The sequence below is a fragment of the Toxorhynchites rutilus genome, chromosome 3, assembly GCF_029784135.1.
Source record: "Toxorhynchites rutilus septentrionalis strain SRP chromosome 3, ASM2978413v1, whole genome shotgun sequence".
NCBI classification, from domain to species: Eukaryota; Metazoa; Arthropoda; class Insecta; order Diptera; family Culicidae; genus Toxorhynchites; species Toxorhynchites rutilus.
The window spans coordinates 253,897,372-253,910,201 of record NC_073746.1 but is presented as its reverse complement, the minus strand read 5'-3'; the positions used below and the strand labels follow the sequence as shown (position 1 = coordinate 253,910,201).

At 37.6% G+C, this 12,830-nt stretch overlaps 1 protein-coding gene across 12 annotated transcripts in view; it reads right to left on the bottom strand.

Moving 5' to 3' along the window:
- The window catches only part of LOC129780236 (ras-specific guanine nucleotide-releasing factor 2-like), a 536,608-nt gene that overhangs the window by 446,802 nt on the left and 76,976 nt on the right, over positions 1 to 12,830 (bottom strand). For 11 of the 12 annotated variants that reach the window (XM_055788276.1, XM_055788280.1, XM_055788278.1 and 8 more), the window contains exons 8-12: positions 11,025 to 11,202; positions 10,536 to 10,958; positions 10,335 to 10,458; positions 9,882 to 10,219; positions 9,410 to 9,778 (exon numbers count right to left, since the gene is read on the bottom strand). In XM_055788276.1, the coding sequence (XP_055644251.1) occupies positions 9,410 to 9,778; positions 9,882 to 10,219; positions 10,335 to 10,458; positions 10,536 to 10,958; positions 11,025 to 11,202 (1,432 nt within the window). The remainder of the gene's footprint in view (positions 1 to 9,409; positions 9,779 to 9,881; positions 10,220 to 10,334; positions 10,459 to 10,535; positions 10,959 to 11,024; positions 11,203 to 12,830) is intronic. The other variant, XM_055788285.1, reaches the window with a different exon arrangement.

The following is a 12,830-nucleotide window of genomic DNA, read 5'->3' as shown; positions in this document are numbered from 1 at the left end:
TAAGATTTTTTCTGTATATACACCCATTCCATGCCAAACCGATATAGTGGTTCTCAGATTTTCGTCAAAAGTGGTAGTTTCGTTCTTTATCGCAAATTATGAAACCTTTTTTGAAACCTGCTCTTGTTATTATTGATTGTATTCGTGTTTTATTGTTTTCATAGTCTCGGGACCAAAGGCGTTATAGTTTTTTATATTTTTTCTGGAAAGCTGAGGATTTTTCTCATAACATATCTAGAAACCAGGGAGGTGTTTTTTTTTTCGTTTTTGAGTTATAAAGTTACCCGATGGTCCAAAAAATCATTTTCCCCTTTTTTCCAAAAAAAAACTTTCTTCAATTTATTATTTTTAAACTACTGGACCGATTCAGATGGTCGACATATAAAATTAAAGCCTACTAGATAGTTTTTTTTTTTGACAAAATTACACATTTGCCAATTAAATGGATTATAATCACATACATCCAGTCTAGTCGCATAGAAATGTTGAACGAAAACTGAAAACATGTTAACTTTGAAAAATCATAACTTAAAAACGAAAAATAACACCTCTCTGGTATTCAGTTATATTATGTAAAAAAAACCTCAGCTTCCAGGAAAAATAAAAATAAAAAATATGGCGCCCTTGGTCCCGAAACGATATAAGCCATAAAAAACAAATATAATTAATAATGACGAAAACAAAATCTATTTTTATTCAGAGTGTAATATTTTTTCAGACAATATTAGCTTTTATTTGATATATCGATCATCTGAATCGGTCCAGTAAATCAAAAGTTATGATTTTTTGTAGTGGAAAAAATGGGAAAAAAAATATTGTTTGGACCATCGGCTAGCTCAAATCATGGACCATGTCATAACTCAAAAACGAAAAAAACGCTATCCTGGTTTCGAGATATGTTGTGTGAAAAATCCTCAGCTTTTCATAAAAAATATAAAAAAGTATAGCGCCTTTGGTCCCGAGACTATGAAAACAATAAAAAACGAATACAATCAATAATAACGAGAGCAGAATTCAAATTTTCTGCAGGTATAGTATTCTTTCGAGAAAAGATTTTTTTCATGTGATTGGCTTTAATTTGATATGTCGATCATCTGAATCAGTCTAGTTTAAAAGCTATGAATTTTTGAAGAAGGCTTTTTTTGCAAGAATGCGAAAACATGTTTTTTTTAACCAACCTAAAATGGAAATGGTTACCCTAACAAAAAAAAAATAAAAATACTATGAGACCTGTTATTTTGCGATAAAGAACAAAACTACCACTTTTGATGAAAATCTGAGAACCACTATATCGGTTTGGCATAGAATGGCTGTATATAAATTTATACCAGGTGTATGCAAATAACGGGTGAGTCATAACTAGCGGAATCAATTGAAAACAAATGAAAAAAATTAAAAAAGTTCTTAAGTCCATTCAATGTGCGTCTGAAATGTGAAACAATTAGACAGATAGTGGAACTTCATCTTCAATCTTCCTTAAAATTCCCGGAACCCTCGCCAGGATCACCTTGAGGTCCACTTTTTTGACACATCTGATGAACCGGGATTTGAGTTGTTGAACTGTGGAGTCTTCTCAACTATTTTCGTACACCGATTGGGACAGTATGGCCCAATATGGTTCGATTGCATCTGAGGTACGTTTGTGGAACTATCTTCTTTACGTACAAATGGTATGTTGTGGGCGGAGGACTACCCATCTCCCGGATATCGACATTTCTGCATCGTAACCTAGGATTGAAAGTTTATTTATTCCAAGAATATCATGCGTAAAAGATTATATGTGGATTTCGGCCAGCCTGCAACATCGATTACAAGACCAGAACGCTTCGGAAAGAAGACAATATTGTGTGTTTTCTGAGATAAGTCAAATGTAATCTGGTACGAACCTTAGAGAACCGATGAAAATGTAAATAGTGAACGTTACCGGAAATAGTTGATGGAATTGAATCGTTCACTTCTCCAAAAACGACCCGAATAGCAGAAAAGGCAACACAAAGAGATAAACAAAGTGATATTTGTTAATGACAATGCCCCGTCACACCGAGCAACAGTGACCAAGGAATATTAACTGAACTCGTAGTTTAACACTCAATTAAGATGAACTACCACATGTGGCTTATTCAACAGACTTGACTTCTTCTGATTGCCATCTGTTTTCGGTGATGAGCAACGCTTCAAGTGTTTTGGAAATGCGCGAAAATGGTTCAATGACTGGTTGGCTGAAAAAACTATAATTTTTTGGCGAAGCATCCGTGAATTGAGAGAAAGATGGGGAAAATGTACAGCTTCCAATGGTCATTACTTTAAATAAAATATGTATAACCATTAAAGAACTATGCACAATACACGTTAATATTTTTTATTTTGAAAAACGGCTTCATCTGGCATACTCTTTAGATATATAAAGAGTGGATTAATCAAAGTTTGGTCTGCTTAAATTGGACGTATTCCGTTTGAGCCTGCATCAAATCCCCTCTTGTAGATATGTGCTCTATTTTGACTTTGATGTTTGGTCTCCAGCTCTCAAAATGGCATCAACACAAAATCAGCAACGCTTGACTGTTCAGTTCGCGCAACGTGAAAATTCAAGCTTCTCGCACGAGAAGTTAACAAAATCATCGAGTAGCTAACGGGACAGAAGTTTTACACGGCGACGAAAACTCAAATTTTGTCGTCTTTGCGACACTAGTAAATAAAGTCCGATTGAGCTAAAATTTTGCATAGGTCATTTTTCACGAGAATCAACATTTTGAAGTAAGTCCCGTTCGAAAATTCGAGATGACCACTCTAATGTTCATACAGACACAAATACATAGAGTTATTAAAAAGTGTCCGATAGCAAAACCAAATGCATTCCCCCGGTAGTAAGCGCCGCCCGGTGAGCAAGGCTTGAGCGAGCCATTGATTGAAAGCACCAAAATCAACGTGTTGGATAGGGGTGCTTTATCCAGACACTGTTATGTCATTACCTTTGTCTGGGTCCCTTCACATTGTTCAATTCCGGGTAATGAGAGGGCTGAGTCATTAGCAAAAGTAGGTGCAATTGAAGGCGATATTTATCAGCGTCACGTCGCCTTCAATGAATTTTATTCTTTAGTTCGCAAAAATACCATCGCTAACTGGCAACGTAAGTGGAACGAAGATGAATTGGGCCGGTGGTTTCACTCGATTATCTCTAAGGTTAGCCTCAAACCATGGTTCAAAAGTCTGGACTTGAGTCGGGACTTTATTCGCACCTTCTCTCGACTCATGTCCAATCACTGTTCGTTAGACGCGCTTCTCTTTCGTTTCAATCTTGCCAGCAACAATCTCTGTGTTTGTGGTCAAGGTTACCACGACATCGAGCACATTGTTTGGTCGTGCGAGTTGTATCTTGTCGCCAGATCGAATTTAGGAAACTCCCTTCGGGCCCGTGGAAGACAACCCAATGTGCCGGTGAGAGATGCATTGGCTCGGTTAGACCTTGATTACATGTCCCATGTATATGTTTTCCTTAAAGCTATCGATCTTCGTGTGGGATTGTCCCTATATCCGTATACCCTCCTTTCCTTTCTTTGCGGGTAATTCGTCCCCTTGGTATAAATAGTAGAATAAGTTGAAACGTAAATGCACTTATAGATATACGAATAGAATCAAGAATTGAGTGTTCATTAACATTGTTACGGTTTACTTATATCCCATCCTTCTCCAAAAATATGTCACCCTTCTAAACTCGAGTACACCGCGTGTAATCGGTTTCCCACCTTACTAACCATAAATGTAAGAAAATTGTTCATATATATAGTTTTAAAATATTTAAGAATTCGGCTCCTTTAAACTTAAGTAACTGAGCCTGTAAAAATAAACGAATTAATAAAAAAAACATGTTGGATAATTATGAAGTAAAAAATGGAAGTCGATTTGGGAATACCTTTTAAAGGTGGGTTCAGAACCAAACTTTTTCCAAATTACAGGATCATCTTCTCCTATTGGTTAAACCCTTGGAAAGGGAATGAGAGATCTTAAAGGAAAATGAGAAGTATTCAGAATGCATTTGGTGACTCAACTATGTCGGAAACACGGGTGTATGATTGCTAAAAGACATTCAAAGACGCCCGAGAAGAGATGAACGACGATGATGCCACGTCAAGGACGACCTTCGACCTCTTCAACTGACGATCGACAACATAAAAAGATAAAATTGTGCTCAGATATCGATACCAGCTCGCCGTTTGATCATTGTAAACGTTTTTCTTGCCAAAACTGGCCATAATGTGATTGAACAAGTACCGTACTCTCCAGAAATGGCCCCGTGTGACTTTTTCTTATTTCCGAAATTCGAATTACCTCATTGTGGGGGATGTTTTGACAGCATTGATGACATACAAACAAATTCGCTGCGCGAACTGAAAGCAATTCCTGAATATAGCTTCAAAAAGTGTTTCGATGACTGGTTGTTCGTTGGAAAATGTGGGTATACAGGGTATTCAATAAGTTCAAATACAACTTTTCATCGTTGTGTATGTGTGCACCATGTGCATTCTGTGTATTGGTATGTGTGTCAGCTTTAGCCTCATATATAGGCTAACCGACGCGCACCGTGTTGACTTGCTGTAATTTGTTGTTTGTTTACCGCGCACAATGAAGGAGTACCGCGACGTCGTAGTAAGGTTATTTGCGAGAGGTGAAGGACCCTGCGATATATTTCGGCGGTTGAAATCCCATGGGGTGAAGCAGAATTTCATGTATACTGACCCCGTGACCCCGTCACTTCGGGACTTCTACTGGAAGGATCATTACGTCTTCCAACAGGACGGCGCACCATTCCACACGGCGAATATCGTCCATGCGTGGTGTCGGGAGTATTTGACTCGATAAGTATTTGTGCCCTCCCAGCTTTCCAGACCTTAATCTCCTGGACGTTTATGTATGGTCGTACATGCTGGCCAAGTAGAGCGAACATAAAGTGAGCACTATGAACCAATTTAAGAAGCTCATGTCCAAAATATGGGACGAGAAGCCGATAGACCAGGTTGCGTGCCGCGTACGATTTTTTTTTTTTGAGAAACGTTTCAAGCTCGTCATACGGCACAAAGGATAGTGATCCCATATGTCTTAAAGCTACTCAATTAAATTCACGCAGAAAAGAATATTTTATTTTATTTTTTAACACATTTTTGAAGTATTCGAATATTTGGCAGAATGTATCTGTAACTCATCTGTAACTCAACTCCTGCATATTCTCTCAATTTGGACTCATCAGTGTTCTTCAGGAGTCCGCTCTGAGACCACTTCTATGTTCTCTCTTTATTACGCGATTTACCGTCGGTCGCTGATGATGTTCAAATTTATTTATGCAGTATTGATCAATTTAATATGACCGATATATCAATAAAGATCAACGAGGATCTGCATCGAAATTATTGCTGGTCTCATAAAAACTTTTTTTCCCATAAATTCTTCTAAAACTAAAGCAATGCTTTTTTTCTTTTTTTTTATCTGTATTATATAGTGACTTTTTCAACACTTTTTGGCTGGTTCGTCCCTCTTACTTCCATTTTTGGAAGAATGTTGGGAGTGAGAATTGAACTTGTGACCATTAGCGTGAGAGGTATGAATGTTACCACTACGCCAGATCGCCTCCCCTAAAGCAATGTTCATAACAAGGTTGAGAACATAACCTGCCTTACCTACACTAGCTATCCATAACGAATCAATCCGATTAGTCCACAAATTTAACAATCTTGACGTTATTTTAAATCTAATTTAAGTTGGAAATCACAGATATCACAGTTACATTTGGTTACTAAACATTTAGATGTAAAAGTTAAACTCGAACTATTCAAAGCAATAATTTTCCTCATTTTATGTATGGTGATTTATACACCAATGTATACACCAATGCCACCCAACAACCAATAAACAAACTGAAAGTAGCTTTAAACGGTTACATTAGCTTTGTTTTCAATATTCCAAGACTGGGAAGAGTCTCGCATTTACAAAAACAATTATTAAGGGTGTTCATTCACGCAGTTCTATAAGTACAGAATTTGTTCTATTTTGTTCCGCTTAATAACATCAAAGGTGCCCAATTATCTTTTTTTTTTTCCTAAATTGATTCCTTTCCGTAATATACAATTAAACCACTTTTTAATTTCATATCATTCGTCGTACTATTATAATCAATCGCTGTTCTCTAGAGGTATAGTTTTCTTGTCAAAATTTGTTCATCTTAGCAATATTTCAAGCTGGATTTACATTTTCACCTGAACAGCATTAATTAGCTCGTTGCAATTTGAGAAACAAATATGTCGCAACTAAAAAAATTAATTAGTAGTTTTCATATATTCTTTAACATATAACAAATTGTAACACTAATAGAGGCGAATGTCTCCAGTTACATGATTCATTGATACAATAAAATAGAAAAAACTAGAAGTGGGTTATATCTTTAATATAACCGCAAGATGGACGTAGGACTAATGTTGACTTAGCAATCGATAAGTAACAAGCATATACATCTTAGACATTTCATTCTTCCAATAAAGTGATTATCATACCACTTCGTTTAGCCGGAAAAGAATTATTAACGTTCAAAGAGGGAATCGATTCCTCCTCGGAAATACCCAGCGCAAATGGTTTCGAAGTCTGTGTTAGGGAAACATACATCCATTCCAGCGATCATACCTCAATCGTTGCGCAATTATAACTGTGTGGATTTGTTCTGTTCTTGTTTTTGAAGGAACTTTAACCCAAAGGTCATTTGTCCCTGACTGAGTGGATTTCCATGCGGCACTCGCTTATATACCGATTGGTGTGATTTTAATAGCCGGTTTTGATAGTAATTTTAGGGCTATTGAAACAATTTTTTGGATCAAAAAGTAAAAAAACATATAACGCGTAGACATTTTATCTTTCTAATGAATCGTTTATCATACTATTTCGTTCAGTTGTTTAAGAGTTATTAACGCTCAAAATCTCGTTCTCCGGCGTAACGCTATCGTTTTCGAACGTTTGAACCAGTATAGAAATGAATGACGTAGTCCTACGTCAAAAAAAAGTACAGTGCTTCCCTATACTGCCGTTCTACGCATAGTTGTCCCATGTATCAAAATCATCAACTGAGAAAAACGCAATCAAAATTTTCTCGCATATTTGTCTACCAAAAGCTTTAAACATTTCAATTTTTCAATACACCGGGTTTTTTATAAGCACTATACTATTGTTTAATGAAATGTTATGAGATTCCCTCACTGAATCAATCATGCTTGATTACGGGTTTAAAAATTGATGGCGGGACTGTTATGCCTAGAATATCAACATGAGACAATTGAACTTGATGTGGTTTTTTGATATACAATAATTTTTTTGTGTTTTTCCGAAAGATTATGCATAGAAACATAATTTTATGAAGAAATGAGTGATCTGCAACACCTTCGTAGAATATAATTTTCATTGTTATTAGACATTCGCCAACAAGGTGTACACGTGTTCTGGTAAACTTTTTCTTATTTGTTTGAGAATTAATTAGCTCTTCCAAACCAGAAATGAGTGCATTAGCCCTGCTGAAAGTGTGACATGAAATTCTTGTACTTGAACCGATTTATTCGATATGGATCTACAAAAAATACATGGTGGGACAGTTATGAATAGAACATCAACATGGGACAGTTGAGCTTGATGTTGTTTTTTTTAAAGGCTGGGAACAAACTAAATGTTTTTTTTTGTGTTTTTCCGTAAGATTATGCTTAAAAACAACGTTTTATGAAGAAAAGTGAAAATCGTCAAAAAGTAACATGGGACAACTATGCGTAGAACGGCAGTATAGGTTTGACAGGATTTGACATCAAAGCCCGTAATTATTAAATTCTTGCATGAATGCAACCTCCGGTTTATCTATTGAATTTCTGTATCAATCACAACTTTCGAAAATTCAATGAAGGATCCAACTGAATTTGGGCAAACAAACATGCCATTCTACATATGCCTACAATCAGTATGATTAATAAACCACAACGATGAATCCGACAATCGTATGCATATAACGAGAAAAAATCGATGTCCCCAAAACACGTCACCTATGTCGTAATGCTTCGAAATCTGAACACTTAAGCGCTTACGATGATAACTTAAACTACTAAAAAAAAATTACATATTATAGCGTAAAAAACTACCATTTCTATAGAATTAGTACGCCTTCAAGTAAGTTATGAATCACAGAATTCCACAAAATCATGTTATATTTGTGTCGCCTAGTTGCAAAACCGGCCAACTCCACAAGTTTGCGAAATTCGTTTTTTTCAGTTTTTTAGACCTTAGATACATTTTTCCACTTATTGGTAGTGAGAAACAGCACCAATATCCGATCAATGCCCTATAAAACACGCGTTTGAAAATCATGATGTGCGGCAAAACAGGTGGCATGATGCAACAGAAAATCGTCCTGTTAAATTTTTCTTTTTGGTGTTGGCCGGTTTTGCAACTAGACGACACATTTTTGCGAAATTTGTAATATTTCTTCGTCCTGCGGTGATTTGAAATCTGGACACTTATTTTAATCAAGATTTTTGTAGAGATTATTATTTCATTGTTAATCTCATATAATTTTAAACCATACATCAATAAAGAACAAAAAGTTTACAAATTTATTTTATGATTTATTCATAGTTAATAATAACCATGTACGATTGTCATCACCGCACACCACTAACCGCTTGACCAAGTTATTCGCAACGCTCTTGGAAAGTTACAGGTTTCTTTTAACAATTTGTTTTATCCATTCTGCTGAGATCATGGGTTTTAAGAGTATTCTACTTTCTGAAATTTTTGACGATTTTTCCCAACGTTTACCTTTTTTATATAGCGTTGCTTTACTCGGTTTTCCAGTGTTTTTTTTTAGTAAAACGAAGAGTTTTGTGGTTTTCCGGATTGAAAATCTATGCTTCATACTTTTTAGAGTTTGTAGTATACTCTTATGAAACTCCTTCAATAAGAAATTTCATCGTTAACTTTTGATACGCCCGGATTTAAAATCATCTTTTCAATGTGTTTTTATTCCAGACACGAGTATTTGTTTTGATTTTTGACATTTATTTGTCAACAGTTAGGTGCTTTGCTCGACATTATACTCGACACTCAATTGTTAAATATTATCTATCCGTCACATTAATTCAACATGCAAAAGCTGTTATGGTTTTGGTATGATATTGATTATAATGAAAAAATATCCGGATTCAATAACATTATTGTAATTTACTAAAATCAAGAGTTGTGTGCTTAAAGTCTAACAGCAACATATCTTATATTGACCTCAGACCATTTGATGATACATCTTTTAGACCATTACATATATCAACAGAGAGACTGAGATTCTTTATCATACAGAAAATTCACATCAACAAAAACAAACAAAAAACATAGAAATATCTACCCGAAACTGAGCTAGCACCGGACGTCCTCCTCGGGGATGCTCGTCCATCCTGGTACGGCAATTCTAAAAAATCCGTTTGGGGATCACAGTCACAATTGGGGTCGGACGGTGGATCATAGAACACGTTCTTCAATGCATTCAACACCGTTTCTCCATCGGTGAACACTCGGTATGTGAGCAGGAACGTATTCAGGAAATCAATCGATAGGAACCGTAGATCTGTTAGTCGTTTCAGGAGTTTTTCCGGTGTCGCATAGCGGACCTGAGGTAATTTACATGAGTTAAGCGTTCGCGAGAAGCGAATATCGACGTCGTCCTTGAACAGCCGGGGATCGGCGCGCAACGCTTGGTGTCCTGCAAAGACGGATCCTTCAAGAATTTTCCAGTACCAATGAGGAAAAGGAGGAACACCAAGAATAGACAAAAAACGATAACACAGCGACGAACACACAATCGGTGGGAAATAAATTACCTCCCGACGAACCAGTGATGCCTGGTGACAACAAGGAATGCATGTGTATGTTATCCAAACACTGTGATATATCACTGACCCATGCTTCCTTATCCTCAACGGTGGGAGCTATCAGGTGGATTGTGTGTCTTCCTCCAGATTTCGAGTCAACTACAATTTTGAAGTCACGATTCCCGGTATTAATTGATTCTGATACGCTGTGGGTGCTACCGCGCACTGAGCTCACGGAAGCATCTTCGTCCTCGTTATGCATTTCACTCGGGTCCTCCACCAGGGTAGCATCTGCGAGTGGAATTTTACCCACGTTTGGTAGTAAATGCAGTCGTCCTCCGGAGGTCCTGTAATGGAAAAATCAAATGTGCGAACAAACATTGACAGGTGCCATAAACAAATTTTATTTTCACTTTATGCTAGATTCCAACCATTGCCATAATTGCACAAAAAAGCTCCCACCTGGTAGCGACAATCATGTGATTCGAGAAAAGGTAACACAGCCGAACCGTATCGCGGTCGCTTTTAAACGAGGCCAACCGACTAAGGAATGTACCCTTTCCGGAAGGAACTTGAATGAGGCTGCCTGTAATCGTAATACAAGAAACAATTTCGTTACAAACCAAGGCTGCCATAAAAGCTTCCTAACAAAACCAATCTCACCCTGTCTCACGAATACTTGGTTGACATCGAGCAAAATATCACACCCCTCGACAATCATGCGCTCAACGGATAGATTTTTCCGAAGATTTTCCGTCTCCGAAACTTCGTCGTGCATCTGCCGGGAAAGATCCTCGAGCTGCTGTCGCGCATTCAGCAAACTCTTGCGCTCCACGTGGTCGTGCGGAGTGTGGGCCAACAGCTCGTGCAGCGTGATGATGTACCGTGGAATCTGATGCATCGGATATGTTAGAAAGGTTTCCAGCGTCCGCCCCTGGCAGGCTGGCTTCGCTTCCAATCTTTTGAGAACTGACGCAAAGTTTGCGTTATTTTTGCACTCCGTCAGCACCTGCAGACTGTAGTGGTGATTGCGCACATACTCTTGATAGATGCTCAGCATGGGCAAAAGCATGTCGAACAAATCACCTAGAAAAGATGGTTTAGATTTTAGACTTATTTTGTGTCCATTCGATAATTTGATGATTGTCTTACCAAGCACCAGTGTTGGCCACGATTCCAACCGTGATGTCAAACCCTTCAAGAATATTTGATGCAGGAACAGTACCGTTTCCGAGTTGAGGAAGATGGAATTGACATCTTCGTGTGAGCAGGGTGGACGCTTCGAACTGGCGGCCATTTTGAATGGACGCAAGAAGCATGCGACGAGAACCTGCAACCAACGTAAAAGTATACAGTGAATTACAATATGAAATATTATGCAACGATCGTTTTGAAAACACATCTCTTCGGATGATACTTCCCAATTTGTAATATTAAAGTATTGTTTCTCATCTTTCTCCTGTTTTTTTTCAATCTGACTATGTCGTTTTCTGGGGAATTTTTTCATGAAAAGCTACTTTTATTTGTCTTGAGGGGGTATTCTACTCTAGAAATTAAAAGTTTTTTTATTCATATTTCGGAAGAATATACCATAGAAAGGACTTTCCAATTCCGAATCACATTATTTACCGAGTTATAGCCATTTTAGTGATGCGGTATCTAATCTAGTACGGCCTTGATACAAAAATTCAAACGCGTTTTTTTGATAGTTTCGTGATAGTTTAAGACCCCTCCCCCCTCTCTAAGGGGGGCTGCCATAAAAATTTAACACAAATTTCTACATTACTCGGGAATTAATGAAGCAAACGAAACCAAATTAGGCTTATTGAGGTTTTAGGGTACAATAAATATTTCTATGGTAGTTAGACTCTCCACCCATACAAAATGCCATACAAATGAAACACAAATTTCTGCATTACTCGGGAATTAATCAAGCAAATGAAACTAAATTTGGCATGTGGAGCTTTTATGGTGCAATAAATGTTTTTACGTCGGTTAGATATTCCTCCCCCTCTCTCAGGGGGGGGGGGATTTTTAGCCATCTGAGTTGGTTTATTGAACGAATTCTTCAGTCCGTTTTTTCGCCAGTTCGAAAGACAATTTCTGACATTGCCCGACGTTGAGGGTTGTCGTAATGGACCCATTTTTCATCGCCAGTAACTATTCGATGCAAAACAAAAACCTTTCTTTTATGCCGTTGGAGTAGTTGTTCGCACCTGAAAAACGGCGTTCGACGTCTTGTGGCTTCAATTCATACGGCACCCAATGTCCGGATCATTCCCATTGCTTTTTAACGATCGGATATGGTTTGCTGAGCTACCGGTATGTGCGAATTCTTGTTGCGTTTGTGACGGATCTTGATCTAGTAAAGCCTCCAATTCTTCATCTTCAAACTTTGTTCGGACTTTGGTCCGGGACGTTCTTCGTCTTCCAAGTTAAAATTACCACTTTTAAACCGTGCAAACCACGTCTGACGTTCGCTCAGTTGGAGCAGGGTCACCATAAACTTCCAGCAAAATGCGATGACTTTCCGCAGCTTTTTTCTTCATATTGAAGTAATGAAGTAACGCTCACCGAAAAAACACTCTCTTTGGTACGAAATTCGACATATTCGAAGTGGCAAAAAACTATGTTGTTTGCGCTTCAATTTTTTAACATATACTGAAAAAGACCCGCATTGACAGTAGCCTTCCAACGAATGTCTGGAAATTTGATGCACTGGAATAATAATCAACTTACGCCATCTATTGTAAAACCGAACAAACCTACCGGTACACCTAATACAATTGTGAAATCGCGACATACAGCTTCTATACTTGCTGTACGGGCACAATTAATCACCGCTATGGTACTTGTTTGGATTGAGCCAATTAAAACGTGAGATTTAGCAAAAAATCAAACCAAACGTATATTTTATTCCGTTTGGTCCTGTATTCTGTATTCTTATTGAATGAATTG